This window comes from Solea solea, chromosome 15 (genome assembly GCF_958295425.1).
Source record: "Solea solea chromosome 15, fSolSol10.1, whole genome shotgun sequence".
Lineage (NCBI taxonomy): Eukaryota > Metazoa > Chordata > Actinopteri > Pleuronectiformes > Soleidae > Solea > Solea solea.
This window is the reverse complement of record NC_081148.1, coordinates 6,929,418-6,949,608: the sequence shown is the minus strand read 5'-3', so window position 1 is coordinate 6,949,608 and position 20,191 is coordinate 6,929,418. Positions and strand designations below refer to the sequence as shown.

The following is a 20,191-nucleotide window of genomic DNA, read 5'->3' as shown; positions in this document are numbered from 1 at the left end:
TAAAAAGCCTTAATCCGAACTGGGAGAGCAGAAGCGTTTAATTTGGGAGTAACCTATTGCGAGCTTGCAACACACAGCAAAACACACACACACACACACACACACACACACACACACACACACGCACACACACTTAAACTGGATAATTGCAAAAATTTCAAAGGTTCAACGGCATTAGTGAAGCCTCTAAAAGCTATCATCTCTATTCCAAACAGCCCAAGCAGAAGTCAGCAGACTGAAGAGCAGTTCCCCAAACCAGACACACACACACACACACATCAACTGACTTCCCTGACCTTCCCAGTAAGGTCACTGTTGACATTAAGTGACATTAATGTACAGTAAAACTGCAATCACATTTATGTGGTCAGAGTTTTAAATGAACACACAGATGGCATAGTGGCTGGCACTGTTGCCTCACAACAAGAAGGCTGCAGGTTCAAATCTTGGTTAAACCGAGGGCTTTTCTGTGTGAAGTTTGCATGTTCTCCTTGTGTGTGTGCGAGGGTTTTCTGTGGGTTGGCCTTGCGACGGACTGGTGACCTGTCCAGGGTGGGATTGGCTCCAGCTCCCTGCAATCCCTCATGTGGAGGATTAAGCAGGCGACAATGAATGAATGAATGAATGAATGAATGAATGAATGAAAGAATGAATGAAGAAACAAACATAGAACTTCTGATGCCATATTTCACATTACCAAACCTTGTCAGGGTAAAATCTAAGCTACACGGAGGAAATGAATGTTGGTGCTGCAGAGTGATTGTTTCATTAATGAAATCTCAAAAAGGCCATTTGCATAAAAGGTGGTGTCTTTAAATTGGTTCATTTGGACCATCAGTCCAAAAAACAAAAGACTTATTTTAAAGTTGTATAAAAGTGAGGAAAGTTGCATATACTCCTTATTAAGAATCTGGATGACGTTTGACATCTCTTTCTTAATAAGTGAATTCATTCGTCACAATTGTCAATTTCCTGTTAATTGATTAACAGGCTAATCATTTAACATGAAAACATTCCCACTGATATCTGCCATTTTCAATCAGCTTTTCTAATTAACCTGAATCCTAACTCATAACCAGTGAAAAATGCTTAGATGGACACCAAGCACAGTATCTCATGTCTCTCTCTCTCTCGCTCTCTCTCCCTTCATTTCTGTCCCTCCCGCTCCGCCTTCCTCTCTGTCGTCTTATCAGCGTGTCCAGGGTGCCCTCCTCTCTTCAACTCTCTGGATCTTTCTTTTGGGTGGCCCTCAGTGCCCCCCACACACACTCAGACCCAGAGCATGCACTTCAGAGAGGGGGCTAATGGGAAAATAAATTACCAGCCAGCAAAAGCCCTTGCTCTGCACTTCTACTGGAGAAAGAGAAAGGGACATGATGGGGGTTAGGGAAGAAGGGGGTGGTCAGGAGAGAGAGTGGAAAGAGAGAAGGATGGAGAAGACAGAAATGAAAGACAGAGAGGTGGATGGCAAAGATACTGATACAAAGAGAAGTTGAGAAGGGAAAAAGATGGAGAAAAATAAGGGGAGGTAATGGAAAAAGAAACCAGAAAAGAAGAGGGAGGGAAGGGGAAACAGGGAGAGAGAGAGAGAGATATGCCTGCAGGATTATATAGCTAGAGTTCATTTCTGGTCTATGAAGTGTCTGCTCATCGCTTTTCCCCCATTTCACCATCTCTGGACATCATTAAGGCCTAAAATGGCCAATAACATCACCACACACTCACAACCACTGAGCCAATACCCTCTGCTTCTCTATCTGGGATTGATTACTCCCTGTGCGAGAGCTCAGATAGCAGGAGGCCAGATTCACCACGGTGCAGTATGCGAGTGTACATCTATGTGTATGTGTATCAAGTTTGACCCAATTGAGATAAATGAAGAGGGGGGTGAGGTGTGTTTGTGTGCTCTTATAAGCTTTCACCATATTTTATACACCACAGAAACACACATCACCCAAAAAAAAACTTTGCCAACACAGCAGAACTGATATTTTGCCAGCAACATTTGGCTCAATTAGTCTATATTGCAAGCAGGAAGATGACCTTTGGCATCTACAAGTAAAGAGCAACACTGTCTTTCAGTCACAGAGCAGCAACAACAGCACTAGAAAAGATTATCTTATCACTGACAATGTGCCACACGGTGACGCACGTGCGTGCACTGTGCCTGTGTGGTTTGCGTCCTGGTCTGGGCCTTTCTGTGTGGAGTTTGCGTGTTCTCCCCTGTGTGTGCATGGCTTTCTTCCCACATGTCCAAAAACACGCAGATTGGACACTCTAAACTGACTGTAGGTGTGAGGGAATGGTCGCTTGTCTCTATAAGTTGGCCCTGCGATGTACTGACGACCCGTCCAGTGGGTCCCCCGCCTTTCGCCCTATGTCAGCTGGGATTGGCACCAGCAGCCCTGCGATGCTCATGTGGAGGATGAAGCAGAAGACAATGGATGGATGAATGGATGGAATTTAAGCTTTTGCCAAATGAGTTCACAAAATACAGATTAAGCCGATCAGTTCCACACAAGTCTCCCTGTGTTTCTCTGTATAGTGGTATCGTATTATGTGTTAGAGGTGTCAGGAGTTGAGGTGCTTGAAGAGATGGGTTTTCGAGAGGTTCTTGAAGTATGAAAACAGTCTGGAGTGTGGTGGTCTTGTAGGCAAGGGTGACAACAGCAGACAATGTTTCTTGCAGGAACTAAGTGGCAGAGAAAGAGATCCTGACATCTGTTAGTAGTTGGCACTCGTGTTTGTGTATGTCTTATGCTTTAGTGCAGCCTTAAACATTCCTCTGCAAACCAGTATTACTGACTTGACTAAGATTTGGGTGGTCAGTGGAGGGCAACAATCAGCGGAGTGATATTTTCCGTTTTAGAATCACCAAATACCAAACATGCCATCACATTATGGACCACGGTCGGGTTTTAGCATCACCACCAGATAAAAGAAGCAAATAAGCTCAACAGTTTTAGGTTATTTTTGTTGTTGATTTTTTTTCAATCTGGATATCCACTTAATTCTCACTTTAAGGATCTGTTTGTTTTAGCCATTTAAGGCAGACTGCAGAGATCTGACAAAGCTATGATAGGGCCCTAATCCAGAGCAAAGCTGATTTGCTTAAGGGGAGGGGGAGGGGGGGGGGTCGGGTTAAGATGGCCTGTGACAAGAAACAATTGCCCCAAGTGAGAGTCTGCCTCTCTCCCACCCTGCTCCATGACAAAGGTGTACTCTCCATGCTAAGTGACAAATCTGGGGAGACAAAGAGCATTAGCAGGGTGATGCTCTGCTTCAGTGCCTCTGATTGTGGCCAACTAAAAGAGAATCTAATATGGATTTTAAAAAAGGAGAGGGAGAGATTAGAATGAAAGAGAAACAATGAACACCTTCTACCAAGGGGGAATTAGTGGAGGGATTGGATAAGGAGCTGGTGTGCCTGAGTATGAGCGTGTGCGTGTGTGTGTGTGCGCGTGTGTGCATGGGTGAGTGCTTGTTCTTTCAAATTCCTTTTCCATGAAATAACAATAGAATTCCCTAATTCTGCTGATGTTAATTCTGTTTATGCACATTTACACAAACATTTAACTAAAAAACACAAACCGTTTGCTCTGATATCTTTAATAAGTGAATCAAGGATGAGCCATTTAGTCTGTAGCTGCTTTAAAAGTGACTCAGGAAAGCCAAAAACAAGCAAATACCATTTCATTTACAGTGTTCTATGTCTATGCTACTGCTGTATATCCTCCACTATACTTCTGAACTGAGGAGGTACTGGTACTATATGGCATCGAACCTGAGCAATGCTCCGTTGGTGGTGATCAAATTAGTTTAAATGGATTATGTGCCAATTTGAATTTGTGCCAATTTGATCCCTTACATAACTCGAAGGCCACCTGCGCAAAAAACTGCAAAGCTATTGTCTTTAATACATTCTTTTGACTAAATCGTTAAGGTCAGTGACTCATCTGATATGCACACCACTCTCACGGTGAGGAATGTGTCCTTTGCTACCATCTCCTCAACACCCATTGGTGACCAGATTTATATCCCAAACATAGACAGAGACATGTTTGTGGATCAGTCTAACTGTCAGTGGCTGGCTTAGCACTGGCATCAGAGCACATCAGTAGACCCTATTCATTGCCACGTAGCAGAACATTCGCCTAAGTTCACCAGAAACTATGTGGGCGTGTGTGAGTGAGTGTTCCCACCCTAAAAATGCTCGTACACAAACACACACACACTTGTCCTCATTGTGATATCTTATCTTTAAGAGATAATCCCAAACGAGTCACCTTAAACATGAGTTTAATCTAAGTTCATCACATGTGCCGCCATGCATGGACACAAATCTTCTATGACCACCGCCACCACCCAAACATGTATCTACCAAAAAAAGGCGACCAGCCCACGCAGGCCCATCAGGTCAAGCTTGTGGATAAACAGAGGGATTTGACGGGCCTCTGTTTTTGCGGGCCACACAGGCCTGTCTCCATCGCGAGCAGCCATCTTAAGTCGCACAGACAAAAAAAAAAATAACCGAGAGATGGAGATAATGACTGATAATAACTGTCTTTGTCCAGTCCTGCCTCACGTCGCACCCCGAGTGCCTGGCCACCCATCATCGCCATGAAACACATCGTGCTGAAAACAAGGGGAGTGGAGGAAGAGGACAGAGAAGTCAGATTAGAGGCGACTGAGGAGAAGGGCAGGTGACACCACGTGTCGCCGGGATGTGCTAGAGGACGACCTCAGAGATGACTGATAACAGAGGGCGTGGCAGCCAATAACGTAGAGCCATAGTAGGAACTAATACTGTAACTCTGAGACATAGAAAGAAGAAACCGTTGATAAATACGTATACAATTGTTATGCATGTTCTGTAACTGCGGCTGCACTTAATCAGCAACTAAACTATATTTTAGAGCGTGAGATTATAACACACAAGAACACATTGTCATCTCACCGCTTCTAACAGAGTTGTGTTTGCAGGTGAAATGTGTGTTTGTTCCAGCAGCTTGGGTGTGTGAGTGAGTGCGTCTCTTCTGGGTCAGGTTGGGGACAGGACGCTGTGACAGAGAGTGGTGCCACTGACTGTTCTATGAACAGACACAACATCAGGCTGTACACAGTGAGCAAGCAGATGTAAATATTCTACATCATGAGACTTAAACTGAAATGTATGTCTGTTTTCTAACCTGTGTTGGTATCCAATAAGAAAATGACACCAAGTCCACCAAGTGGAATGATGTGGGATTGTAAAGTCTGTTTACAAAATAGGCAGCAGACAATTTCATATCAAGACTGTCATGACCAAAACTGTGATCCACAATATGATTGCTCTAAAAGTGAAAATATGCTTTAATTCTCAAAACAAACATTGTTTTTGCAGCACACCAGACAGAGATTAGATTATTTTTGAAGGTGAAAAGAGAAATTTATTACAATTCTTCCGGTTGTGGGAAGATGTAGGCCCCTCCCTGTGGAACATTAAAGGACTGAGTGTTGGCAGTAGGGGCTGCAAGGATTATTTGAGGTATTGAGTTTGAATGCTTTTTAAAAAAATAATTAAAACAAGCTCTCAGCTACTTCAACGTGAACATTTTCTGGTAAAAAAAAAACCGAGTAAATTGATGAATGGATCAATATGAACAGATTAATCTGTTAAATAATTAGGTGCAGCTCTAGTATTCACTGATGTGAAATACTAACAATTTTCACCATTCAGGTTTATCTTAAAAGAAATCCACCATGGTCCTCATTGCACAATAATATCGTGTATTAATCCTTCCCTTGCATAAAATATACCTGGTATGGCAAAGTGCATTAATGGTATTTGTCCTGTTTGGGAAGCTACACAAAAGAACTGACCACTGAGTACAAACAGCGTCAACCACCATGACTATCCGACAGTAAAAAGAAGTATGAAAACAGTAACATAAACTACATTTATATACTGTATAAACATATGTGTGTGCTGTATACACAAACACACAACAGTTTTGCATGGCTATTCATTTTAGCACACTGTATTTTCTATTCATTTAGACAACCGAAACAAAGTAATAACCTCCTAATGCCTAACCACAATTCAAATCTTAGCTTTTAATTTAACCAGTTCCTCAAAAATTAGGTTCTGCCTCTTTAGGACCAGATTTTGGTCCCCAGGGGGCCTTCTGGTCCAGACAAGGTCAGTGTTGATGAAGGAAAAGGTCCTTCACAGAATAAAGCCCATCCATGTGGAAAGAAGGACGTGTCCCAGGTGACATGGGTTTTATTTTGGGGGTCAAACGTCACACTGTATGTGGCCAAACAAACTCTGCATGTACAGTGTGTGTGTATGTGTTGGACATGTATCTCTATACGTCTGTTTATGTGTGTGAGTGTGTGTATGTGTGTGTGAGATTAGATGATGTACAGTATTTGTACACACACAATGAGTCTGCATGTGTATATGAAAGAAAGACACAGTGTATGAAATGGTGTACGTGTGTGTGTGTGTGTGTGTGTGTGTGTGTGTGTGTGTGTGTGCTGCAGTGTCTGGTGACATCTGCTGTGTTGTTGGCTGGGAACAGAGCGCAGCGGGCAGCAGGAGCCTCAGACTAAGGAGATGAAAGCCGAGGTCACAACCTGGACCAGTGGGATAAGACACACTTGTTCGCAGTACACACAAATACAAAGTCACACTTGCAAACATAAAGACATGATGCACACAGACTAATGAACAACATACAAAACTGTACGCACGTAGCATACACACACATACGCACACTGCAAAGAGACACAGTGTGCACTGCAGCATAGAAGCACATGAGGACGAGAGACTAGAGAGGGAAGAGGCATTGAAAAGTGAAACTGGAAAAAAAAAAAAAAAAACGATATTAACTTTAATCACTCACGCACACACACACACACATATAGATTAAGAAAAAGATGACATAAGCACAGAAGCAAAGCCTTAAATCATCAGGGGCAACAGTTTAATCAGTTAAATTAATGAACAGGCATGCATGTATGCATGTAAGCAAAAACACACTCGCCAAGATAGAAGATATGGCGCGAGCCAAGGCTACACAGAGCAGAATGGGCACATGTTCAAAAAGAGAAGCAGCGTGTGAAATATGTATTTGAGTATTTTAACTGTATGTTTGCACAATTAACCTTTTTGTCTTCAAAAAACACAATTTTCTTGTTACTAAACAGTAAACACAGATGTTCACAAGACACACTGTGTCACAAATGCACGCAAACAAATACTCTGGACAAATTGACACCACTCACACACGCTCAGACACGCAAAAATGTGACACCTGCACAGAGACACAGTGACACACACACACACACACACCTCATGGTGGTGGAAGCAGTAAGTCAGCAGACCAGCCATGTGACAGGGTGGTGTGGTGTGGATTAGGGGCCACTAAAGCCTATTAGGGCGACAGGAGGGACCACCCGGCCTCCACTGCCACCTACACACACACACGTCTCCCCAGACAGTTTCACACAAAGACAAATCATACAAAACTATGGACACACACTGAGATAGTGACACAAAAGGAAGTGCATGTTCGCGGTTTCCTGGCAGAAAATGGCAGCATCTCATGTTGTAATATGTGTGTATGCTTACAGTGCACACTTACCATGTGTTTGAGGCTGTGTGAATGTGCCCACATTGGGAGGGGTCCAGGCATGGTGGGTAATCACCAGCATCTGTTGCCTCTCCTCAGGGCGATTAATTAGATTAAATTAATTTGAAAAGCATGTGAGAATGTGTGATCCTATTCTAGGAGGCCTCCCACCTTCCTGCACCGACACACACACACACATCAGTTTAAGCAAATTATGATAAAATGAAATGATAATTTTATAGCTATACATTTAATTTTACGTACACTTCTTTTTATTTATTCATACTTAAATTTAGAACTATAAGCACACAATCAACTTGAGCAGACACACTTCTTCCCGTCACAAGAAATGACGCCTTTTGAGTTTCTCCAATTTATTGAAGAAATGGGAAATGAGCAAAGGTGAAAACTTTGGAGACACGCGTGCACACGAGCGCAAATTAATCCCAATTTGTCGGCCTCGGCACGGGGGGAAACTTTTGGGATTTCATACTTCATACCAGCTTTTGTCACCTTTGCGTGAATAGCCGAGGGCTGAAATAATTGTGTTTTTTTTCCCCGAGGCCCAGTCAGCGCTCACAAGCCACTGGCCTACGTAATGTGTTCTAGACAGAGAGGGGAGGAGGCGTGTACACACCGTGGCTATGGGTACAATACGGAGAGGTGTGTGTGTGTGTGTGTGTGTGTGTGTGTGTGTGTGTGTGTGTGTATAAAGATGATAGAGGCAGGTCAGGCTGTATAAATGTGAGTGGTGTCAGTGTGTGTGTGTCAGTCAGTGACATTGTGTGACTCTATGACTGTGCCCAAGAGGGAGGTATGTGGTGTGGAAATGGCCTTAATGGAGTTGGATCTGGTCCACAATAGAGAGGACATCATCTCGGGGGGGGGGGGGGGGGGGGGGACGACGGAAAGAGAGGAAGAGACGGAACAGAGATCGAGAAAGAGGAAGAAAAAAAAAAACAGCAGAAACAACACGGATGAAAGAGTGGCAAAAACATCATCAGCGGCCAAGTTAAAAACACTTCAGTTAGTGAAAGACGTGTCAGATTTGTCTGCAAACACACACACACACACACACACACACACACACACACACACACACACACACACACACTCTTCCTTTGAATATCAAAATATTACCTTTCAGTAGAAGCCAAGAAAAGATTATCTATTATGTGTTTTTTTAATTTTTTAGTGCGATATGTCATTTTACCTTTATGCAGCTCACCCAGCTTAAAGTATTTAAAGTAGCAGGTAAAAAAAATAAAAATAAATCACCGGTACTTAAAGTGGCAAAATCGATGGGATGGCACATGCAGCAGACAGGCTGTCAGACAGTGTGAGCAGTGATTTGGTCGAAAAAATCCCTCTTTTTTTTTGCTGAGTGACACTGATATAAGGCGAGAGGAAAATAGGTGAAGTATAAGTTGGAGGGAAAGAAATGGAGGGAGGAGGGGGAAGTGACAGGGTGAGTTTTGAGTGTGTATCACAGTAAATTCAATGTATTCAGGCATAAGAGCTTCTCACTTTAAATACAACAGTGCTGCTGTGTGTACGGGTGTGTGTTATTTAAATCCTCCCACAAAGCTTTGGAGATGAGGGAAGTTGGTCTACCATCTCCAGCTTTGGTTGATATGCAAACACAGACACACTGTACAATACACACATTTAAACACACACACACACACACACACTAAAGAACCTGTAAGCACAAAGCCTTCAAATACAGCCACGCAATCTTTTGACTCTCAATTTGCTCACCTTTTTGATAATGCGCACCTATTTGAAACAGGGTGAAAGGCAAGGGTAGCATGCAATTCAGAGATATTACTGTGTAGCCATTTTCAGCCTGCCACCTCTCCCTCTCTCTGTCACTTTCCCTTCTTCGCTCTCACTCCCCTCTCCCCCTTTCTCTCGCCATCTTTTGATTATGCGATTTGCCTTGGCAGACGAACAAATAGAGGAGAGAAAAGGTAGTGTTTGACACTGCCATTTTCAATGACAAAATACAATCTATCCAGGGCCAGTAATTCGACGGGGAGGGATTAACCTAGTGCGAGGTTGGGCCCCCAGATTAAGACGAAGCCTCAGCGCAGGGATCTTGAATTTCATCATCTCCAGCGCTCTGGCACAATGGTGTATTCTTCCCTTTTCTCCTCTGCCGTCTGATGAAGGGTCAGGAGAGCTCACCTCTCCTCTTCTTCTGCGAGCAGCACTCACTACCACATTCATTCAGCTCCCCTGACTCATATTAGCTCAGATACCTGAAGGGTGGAGGGTGGAGGGTGGAGGGTGGGGGGGGATGTGAGCTCCCTGCTCACACACATGCAGAGTTCATATATGATCAGACACAAACGAACATTTAATGTTACATCTTCTGCCTCATACATCAACACATGCTCGTCTTCCCAACTGACAGATACTCAGTCAAACACAAAGCTGACATAAGTGGGTGATCCATCAAATTAAGTAGCAACTATCAGACAGGGGGTTAACGCAGCTCTTGGGTTAGACTGCCCTCTTGTGGTCACTTTGGTTCCTTTATTCCTGCTCATCTGCTCCGTTCAAAAGACAAATGATGGACTCTAATTGAGAGCTACATTGGACTTTTAGGTATGACATAAAAGCATAACTTGGCAATTTTATCTTATTATTAAACACCTAGTAATATGCACTCCATATAAAGCGGAGTATGATCACTCCATTATATTCATGTTATTAACACAAACCGTATTTTAAAAAAAATCCTTATGCACCTTATGTACATATTTTGTGTCTGCGTATACATCTTCTTATACCTTAGGTTTTTCTTTTTTTAATTTGATTCTATTTAAATGCACCAAACACCAAGTCAATGTCATTGTCTGTATAGATGTACCTGCCAATAAATACAGAGTCTGATATATACATGATATAATGATATATACATGATATATACATGATATGTGATAAGTTATTTAACAGGCACAGCACAGCACTTCATATTCATATTAATATTAACATTAAAGGGCGGTTTCACCCATTTTTTTCCCCACTTGGTCAAATGAAGAGTAAACTTAAAACAATTCCGATGAAAGTGAAATAACGTTTTTATGTTGTTTCCAGCTTCTTATGATTTTGCTTAGATGTTTATAAATTTATAAGCTTTAAAAGGCAGTGACAAAACATATAACAAGTTCCTTCTAAATAAACAAAAAGTATAAATTCCAATAAAGTCGCACTTTTCACTTTTCCTCCCTCGATAACATTGCTTTCTCCCTCTCCACCCTTCCCCTTTTCCTTGGCTTTTTCTGTGCTCTCCAGTCCTGCTTTGATCTCTCTGTCATTAGTCAGGTATGCAGAGACACAGGCAAACCCGCAAACTTGTCTGTTTCTCTCTCTTTCTTGCTGCCTTTTCGCTCTCTCCCACGCTCTGGCCAGAGATCACCGGCTGACCTGCTTGTCTTCTCAGCTTCCAATCAAAGACAAAAAATGTTGAGCAGTCTCTGGTGTAGCTCCTTTGAGCTTGAGATGTACAGAAAGTGACAGAGTCAAAGCTCTCAGTCACTTCTTGTTTTCCTTCAATCAACATTCTTGAAGGAGCATCAGAGGTTTGTACCTGTTGATTACTAATGGTGCTCCCTTTGTTCAATCATCCCAAATCACACACATGAGTGATTTGTTTATTAAGCACTTAGTAAAATCAATGACAGCAAAAAAAAAATATTCCGCGAGGACGCCGAAATGTTGGCATCATCTTGGGGGGTTTTTATGCTTGCACTTGTAAAGACCTGTACTTCCTAGAAGGCTGGCATGACATGTTCGTAACATTTTAACACCCTGGGGCTTAAATTAGACCTTAAACTACCCTAACAAAATGAGAAACACGGAGAGAGTGATCATGTCTGTATGAATTATGTGAGTACAGATTATGTGCTTACACAGATGTTGGCATTCTTCCTGAAAAGTAACTAAAAGCAGCTGTCTCATGTATACGTGCATGCCTTTTCTATGTGACCGAGCACATTAATAAAACTGTAAAAAGTAGTGATTTAGTTGCTAAATGTATCTGAAATAGCCTGGACAGATTTGTTGGTAAGAAAAAAAAAGTTTCAAAATAATTGTTTCATCTTAATTAGCATCCGATGTCATTAGTTATTTAATTCAGACATTCAGCCTTTTTAAAAGGAAGAAAACTTGCCACCGTAGTTTGATATGACTGTGTGTAGCACAATAAACAAAGACCAGAAAAAACAAAGGATAGAGAAAATTATAGACAGCCATGTAAAAGGTAAAGGCTATAAAACCATCTCCAGTAACTCCCTGTTCATGTGAATATAAAACACAAGATAAGGTAACAATTATTCTCATAATAAATGAATCTGCTGATTATTTTCTTGATTAATCAAATAGCTTGTAGACAAAGAGCCAAGGAAAACATCTAAAGACGTTCAAGCTGCACTCCATGGGCTCTATTAAAGAAGGAGGGCTCTACTATCATTCAAACAATTTCTAATAATTTGGATTATTTGGACACACAAAATGAGCTTTGTGGCATTGTCACATCACCTCCATGTTCATGGACAGAAAAATGAAGCTCTCACAGTAACGAACGCCACACCTTCTGTGAAACACAGAGAGGGCTTGGTTATGTTTTGGAGCACAATCATTTTGATCTCAAGGCTATCAAGGCATCCTGGAGGGAAAAGAACTGCCCAGTGTCAGAAACAGTCTCAGTCACAGGTGAGGGGTCAGCCAAAAAAGATGATGACCCAAAACACCCAAGAACATTGAACTATTCTGAAACGATTATCTTAAAGTCTAGAGTGAGGAGACAGTACCATTCCAACCTGAGACAGCCCAGGAAGAGTTCAGGAAGAGTGGGCTAAACTACTTGTTGGCAGATGCAGGTGTCTCTTTGAGAGGGACAGAGGTCAAGTTAAGGGTAATGTCATTTTTGACCGTTGAATTTCCACCTGTTTTATTATTTAAAATATTCAGTTGAATCAAAAACTAAAACCAAAGGCCGATTTGTGTTAAACATGGAAGAAACAATGACGGGATCAGCGGGTTCTTGTATTTTGTGACTGGATACAAACAAATTTGTCCACGTCCGTACTATACTGTATATGACAGCACACGGGAAAAGAAAAGAGTTTAGGAAATGCTAGCATGGCTATTATAGTGCTGCCAGAGAAAGCATCAGTCCTGAGGTTCTGAATAACTTTGTATACTATATTCCTCTCAAAGCTAAAACAATAAAAATGCTAAAGTTTAAGTCTCAATGCCTCACTTGTTCCACATGTGTGCATTACGTGGGGAGTAAACCATCACAAGTGTGGAACGTAAAGAGCACAAAAAGTTTCTAGTTTCCTGGCAGACTGCTCAAACATGTTGAAAGAATTTCCACCCCTCTCTTCTCTCACTAAATTCCTCCTGCACTCTCTGCACTGCTTCAGCCATTCCTCTTGCTTCTCAACCATCCCTGTTTTTTTTTGTCAGAAACAAAAAGATCATGTTTTCTTCTCATAATTAATCTAACATTGCTTTTTTCTGTCTGAGGCAAATATGGAAAAGTTAAGAGAATTAATGTTGTACTGCTGAAATGTAGTTGTTCTTGTGAGAGAAGCATGTAATAGCAGACACTGGCCACAAGGTGGCAGAACTCACCCATGTTATGTAAAGAGGAGTTACCTCAATTGTTTTTCTCTGTCTTGTTTTATTCCACTCAATATAAATGTCACTGTATGATTCATGAAAATGAAAGACATACATTCTACTCGTCTATGGCTTTGAATTATGCAGAAACAGACACACAGTGAGACGGACAGTGTCAGTGCATGAGCAAGGCAGACGGATGTGGACAGAGGGAGGTAAAAACTCACATTTTCAATGACAAATGTCCACTCTTTGTCTTCAAACTCCTCTGCATGTGGATCCTGCAAAGCCGGAACAAAAGAAACGCTTCAGTACGCAGACATGTATGTAACAGAGCAGAGTGACAACATCACATGACACTGTTGAATGAAACAAACAATCAAGTCACTGATTTGTCATTAGAAAAGATGAAAGGCAATTTTTACTGCATTTTTCATCACCACACTGATTAGTTGTGCCCTGCCAGTAAATTCAACTTTGATCTGTTGTCATGTGTCATTGGTATTTCTGTTATCCGTGGTGTTTGCATTTGCTGTTGCCTTTTACGGCCTAAATGATTCATCAATAAAATCAACACCGAGTCCAAGTGTGTGTGTGTGTGTATATGTATGTGTGTGTACCGATGGCTTCTGTCTGACACTGCTCTTGTGACAAATCCAAGCAAATCGATATTCCTGCAGCAGTCTGACACACCACACCCATGTGAGCACAAACAAACACAAACACAAATAATTGTGTTTTTTTACTACTTTGTCTCATGCACCTTTCATCAACCTTTTATACATCTGCTTTTTGTTTATTGTCCCCCGCCTCTCTGTCCCCAATTTTTCATTTCACCCCTACCAGGCGAGGCAGATGCTGCTTATCTTTGAGTCTGGCTCTACCAGAGATTTCTCCTTAAGTGCTTGCTCATTCATTGTGTGAAGTGTTGGGTTTCTTCTCTTTTCTCTGCTTAACCATGTATAGTGCCTTGAGATAATGTGTGTAACGTATGTTTTTATACACAAACAGCAATGTCATCTGAGAAAATGTTTTTTTTTTTTTTTTTTTTCTCATCTTTTTTTTCTCTTCCGCAGTTTTTTACAGATCCATTATATAAACCTTCACAGGCCAGGTGTTTCACAAAGGATCAGCCAGTACTAAGTGTCCACTCTATAGTCTAACACAGAATGAGTAGTATAAGCACAATCTTCTTACTGTCCTCACAGTTCAGCTGAGGCTGTCTGCTGCTGAGAATCTGACTCAAGTACAGGCTGCAATATTGCTGAGCACATCTGTTTTTACTGCAGCGCTTCAGGCCAGACAGGGAATCCAAGTATCTTTAAATCACTGCTGCATAGTCAACTGCTAAAATATCTGAATTATAAGACATTGGTTAAAAAGAGATTTAACATATTTAGACAAGGATGAAGAAATATTTCTGAAGTTATTTGATATTAACTTTAATACTGAAGGGATTTCCCCACAGTTTATTAATGTTCTTTCACAAAAGGTTGAGACAGATTTTAAAAAACGGTTGCATTTGAGTTCAAGGTTCAATAGTATGTGCAGTTTTTGTTACTATCTTATGCAAACAAACTTGAGAGCTTCCCTGTCTGGTTAGTGGTCATGTATTGTAAAACCCATTCCCCTGGTTTGTTGCACATGTTTTCTGTCATACAAAACAAAATAAATTGTGATGTCTTAAGAGCCATTTTCACTTACATTTTAATTCCATATACAAATATTGGTCAGGTATCCAGATGTAGGCCTGTTTCTCTTGCTACTTACAGTAAGTAAGAAAGCTAACACTGTAGCTGGAACAACATAATATGCTGATGACAGTTTATCTCCTCGTTAGATACATTTAACATGATCTTAACTCCTTTTACCAAGAGAACCAGCTCACCGATAGCACATGCAATGGTATTCGGTTCATGTCTGAATTCAACGGCAGTGAGTGTGTTGAGAGTCAGTGGATTCATTCTGTGTCTCATAACAAAAACAGCTTTATTACTTCCTCTGGGACAGGAAGTGGATGTGGGCCCAGAATAAAAAGACTCACACTGTATACTGTAAGTGTAGCGAAACACGTAAAGGGCTCGAAAACCGAGCCACGGATATTTGTTATTTTTGACATATTTTGTTTACAAAAACTTCAATAGGTTAGGTCTAAATTTGTCTCTGTGGTTTTTATTTAGTGAATGATTTAAATTACACATGTCTGACTGAAATGTGAAAAGCTACCATAGTTTACCTCTACAAACAGAGGCAGGTATGCAGCCATTTGCAGCAGGAGCTCTGGTTCAGACATTGAGACTTTGAGGTAACAGGACACTGAGCTGTGAGCTGGCCTGTCAGCACAAAGGCCCAGCATGTTTAAATAAGCTAGGCACAGGGACAGATACTGTCTCCACATGTATGCTGTTTACAGGCAGAGTACTATATGCATGTACAGTATATATGTTTGATTATCAGTTAAAACAAAGTAAAAAGTCAGTCAGTGGAACTGGCCTCACATTACCATAAAGCCCATGAATAGTTGTTCAAAAGCATTTTAAAGACCAACAAAAAAATGTAGGCAAAAAAATAACTACTCATTTGCTTATCCACCTTTTATAAGGCATACATGCTTAAATACACTGTATGTCATTTCTGTCACCAGGTGCCTCTCAATCAAAATAATAACATAAGACCTCGTTTGATAATGTTGGGAAGTGTTGTCTGTTATTGTTTGGTTCCCCCTGTGTGTTTGCACTTACAGCGAGAGATTCTCCAGCAGAACATGCAGCAAATGACAATCAGTACATTTACATGCACAGGTTAATCAGACTAAAGCCGTAGTCAGACTAAGACAGGCAATCAGACAATTTGAATATACAAGCGGATGAGAAAATCGATTTATTGGCCTTGTACGTCAGACTCCGCCTCCATAGGTGGCGCTGTATCTCTCTATAAGTTGTTTATAAGTACAAGTGCATATTGAATCCGTTTCCTGTTGACCTTTACGTCAACAGCTCTTGTGGTTGCTGTGTTATCCGAAGAAAGACACTACCACCACCGTATGATTTCCGGCAACAGTAATGCAGTTTATACATCATCTCCTTGTACTTCCGGGGTCAAAGACCGGGGAGGTGTAGAACGCCAAGTCCAACTCCAGTCCAACTAAGCATATACATGCAGGAGTAATCGGACTATGAATTGCATTTTCCAGGTATGTTAGTCCGACTAAGACTAGCTCAATTTCAGTCGGACTAACGTGTTTACATCACATTAAGAAAACCAAATGTTTGTCTTAGTCCGACTAAAATCAGACAGACACTGGCATATAGTAGGACTGAATATTTTTAACATGGATGATGTCATTAAAAGGCAACCAAAATGAAATGGTAGGTTTCCTTAGGTTAGGTTTGTACAGGTACGTTCTATGCATTTTAGTTAATGTTAAGTCACTACTCAAAAAAATATATAACGTTACTCTTTTTAAAAACATGTATGCTGCTTTTTTTTTTTTAAAGCAGCATACCCTTTTTTAATTTTTTTAAAAATGGGGTGAAACAGGACTTTCCTGCCATTACTTTATGTGATAGTGTCACTGCCGTTGAACGTCATAAATACACTTGTGTTGTCAAAACAACCCTTGTCCACCTCAAACAGGGCGACGCTTGTGTCGGCGCTAGTTTAACAGCTGCTGCTTACCTTAAAAAGAGTGACGGTGATCTCAACATTTTCTGGTACAGGCCACACCACCACACCTCTGTAGGGATTTTTGATACCAGGCTGCCAACCATGGGACTGCATGAGGGACAAAAGATGAGAAGTTTAAAAGAAAAAGAAAGATGTGCAAGTGAGAAACCTTTTAAAATTTTTATTTTATTTCAAACCTTGGAGGATTTCCGCCGACTTCTGCGTGTCCAAACCACCACCAGTTTGTCAGGTTGCCTGAGTGAAAAGGCACAAAGAAAAGATGAATAAGAAATGAGTTATACATCAGTCCAGCCAGCACATCATTATTCACATCATCTGTCAGTCCAACTGATCAAAGCTTGTAGCTAAATGCCTGCATTTTTAAAACCCTGATAAGTCTCCTCACGCACACACACACACACACACACACACACACACACACAGTCTCTTATAGTATGAATAAATCATGAGAAACAGCTAAACCCTGGTCGTGTCTCTGTGGACTGCAGCATAGACTTCAGGACAAACAATTATGCAGTGGTATACATGTACAAACACATTTAGAGGTTAGTGTGGCAGGAAAAGACAGTAAATAAGAGAGGTTAAGAAACAACAACTTAACCTAGTTCAGTCATACTGCACCAGCAGCACACAAAAATATTTTTAATTAAATGGAAAGGGACAGGTAAAGGAAAATAACTGTAATGGAACAACTTGTGGCTTATTGATTAGGTTTAAATGTACTATGAAAGAGGGATAAAATGTTGGAGGAATAGTCTCACAAGTACTGTGAGACTGTTAAATATTGTAAGGGACACAGGACTTGTTGAGTTGGTACGAGAAATCATTCAAAACAAAGACCTGAGCAGTAACCTATCTGGCAACTTGACAAGTCTGGACCTGCTTGTTCGTCTCTCCTTATGTGAGTATCGTGTAAAACATGTCGGAGTGGTGGAGGGTGACACAACTGCTCTGCTGGAGCTGTCGCTTAAGAGTCAGGAGGCAAATGTAATGCAGTCAATATTTCATTGCATTTTAGTTAAAACAGCCACAACGGCTCCATGTCTTATGTAGCAGTGAGGTGGACAGATATAGAATACAGGACAGGACTAGATGCAAAAGAATTCTATTTTTTCTTTGGAAACATAATGTATTTTCAGCTGCAGAGTGTAATGTTTTGGTGATTTCTGTTGCTGCTGATGTTATTTTCTGTCTCTGTTTGGTTTTTTGGAATAGAAACGATGTTCTTTTGTATTGTAAGTCCATCTGAAAAAAGGCTCTGTCAACTAAGCAATACTATCAGACCTGACTGAGGACACATTTGAGCATACTGTACACCAATGGCACAGGAGTAAGAAGTGTTTATTAAAATTGCTGAACAACAGTTTTCTTCTTGTAAATTGTCTCAGTGGTAAAACTGAATTCTGAAAGTTTTCAGACATCTTCCCGTTTGCACCCGTCTCACTTTAATGTAGTTCCCTTTGTTTTGATATTAAAAAAAAACACGGGTATGTCAACAGGTAACCCAAGATCTAAACACCTCTATACTTAAAAACACAGTCGTGTGGAGCACATGTTAACTTTCAACTCTCTTAAAGCTTTATGCATCAACAGAAACATACTAGGACCAACAAGAATATTGGCTGAGATACACACGTCTACAAAACTGCAATAGAGCAGAGATAGTGAGAGAGAAAATAAAACAGAGTGCCAACAAATTGGCACATTAAGCAGATGCCGGACAACAAAACTGTCAACAGAAGAGTCCATGTAGCAGCCTTTGTTAGCAAGTAAAGACCACATGCTGCCTTTTTCAGCTCTCCAGTTCATTGCTTACCTCTGAGCTTAGTAAACAGAGAAGACAAACCAAAATGTGCAACAAGGATCAGTTAAAAACACTTTATTCTATTTTCAGCAGCTGTAATTTTACACCAGGAAGCTCAGACGAGTACATTTTTCACAATGGCGACATGGATGGCAACCTCCGTTCTATTTATGTTTTTACTTTTCAATATTTATTCTCTGTTTCACTGCACTACTTCCATAATATACTGTATAATTAGTTTGTTTTTCTTTCAACTCATTCATCTGAGTTTTCCTCATGCCTACCTTTATGTCAATACATGCAAGTACATTAAGAGCCATGTCAAACTGGCGCCAGGTTCCTTGTATGTCTGCAAACACTGCAAACGCCAATGAAGCAGATTCTGATTCTGTTGTTGAACAGTGAAAAGTTTAACATTTGGCCACTGAGTATGTTGGCCCTTAGGTTAAAAGATACTTAAGGAAGAACAGCAGAGCAGCTGCTCTAGGAAAATAAAGCCTGACTGTTTGACACAGAGAAAGAAGACACAAGGAACAGTGAAGTGAGAGGAGAAGAGGGGAGAGGAGGAGAATGACAGGCAACAACTTCAGTCTGGAGACAAGGCCACACAGAGAAGCTATTGTCCAACAATGCAGGCCATATCAGAGAGCATGCACACACACACACACACCACGCTTCCCCTTTGTACAGTACTTGCTGTGCTATGAGAAAAATGTAAACCATTTGTCTGCAGGCTACATGACTTGTGCTCACTTTTCGGTGTCTCTTGTTTTCAGCCTTTAATCCACTGCTGCATGTTCCTTCTGAGTATGAGCGATGAGCCATCCGAGAGGAATGCCACCACAGACAAAACGGCATCTTAAGTGTGTGTTTATCAACCCTCTCACACTCAACTATTTTAATAATTAGGGATTTCATGGTGGGTTTGATGTTTAGTTTGGATAACCATTTGGAAGTCTGATAATAGGACTGGAGGAAATGAAAGTCATTTTCTTTGAAATTATACCTTTTTTGTGCCTCATATTTTTAAATGTGTGCGTTTGAGCGAGAGAGAGAGACATGAAATTAAAACAAAGGATTAAACTATGGGCAATGCATGAGTGTGTGGATGTGTGCTGAAATTTAGGAAGCAAGCAAAATATCAGGCATTTGAAAAGAACAAAAAGTTTCCATAATAAGAATGTGAGTAGGATGAAGGGGCAGAAAGCTGTAAATGTGTCGCGGCAGGGACCAAGATGAAATTAAAGGCTGACACAAAACACATACACACCCTATTACGTTAAAGGTGTCATAAGCTGCAGCTACCATCTAGAGAAACTGGCATTTAGTGACCAAAATAATTTCCTTGCATGCTCAGGATGCACCACAGAAGGTAATCAAACATATACATGGTGAATGGTCTGTATTTATATATAGGTTTTCTACTCTTGACGACCACTTAACA

The 20,191-nt window shown here is 41.0% G+C and overlaps 1 protein-coding gene across 6 annotated transcripts in view; it reads right to left on the bottom strand.

Moving 5' to 3' along the window:
* ehbp1 (EH domain binding protein 1) overlaps window positions 1-20,191 on the bottom strand; it is a 137,067-nt gene that overhangs the window by 103,484 nt on the left and 13,392 nt on the right. For all 6 annotated transcript variants that reach the window (XM_058651055.1, XM_058651060.1, XM_058651059.1 and 3 more), the window contains exons 3-5: window positions 17,120-17,177; window positions 16,935-17,030; window positions 13,484-13,537 (exon numbers count right to left, since the gene is read on the bottom strand). In XM_058651055.1, the coding sequence (XP_058507038.1) occupies window positions 13,484-13,537; window positions 16,935-17,030; window positions 17,120-17,177 (208 nt within the window). The remainder of the gene's footprint in view (window positions 1-13,483; window positions 13,538-16,934; window positions 17,031-17,119; window positions 17,178-20,191) is intronic.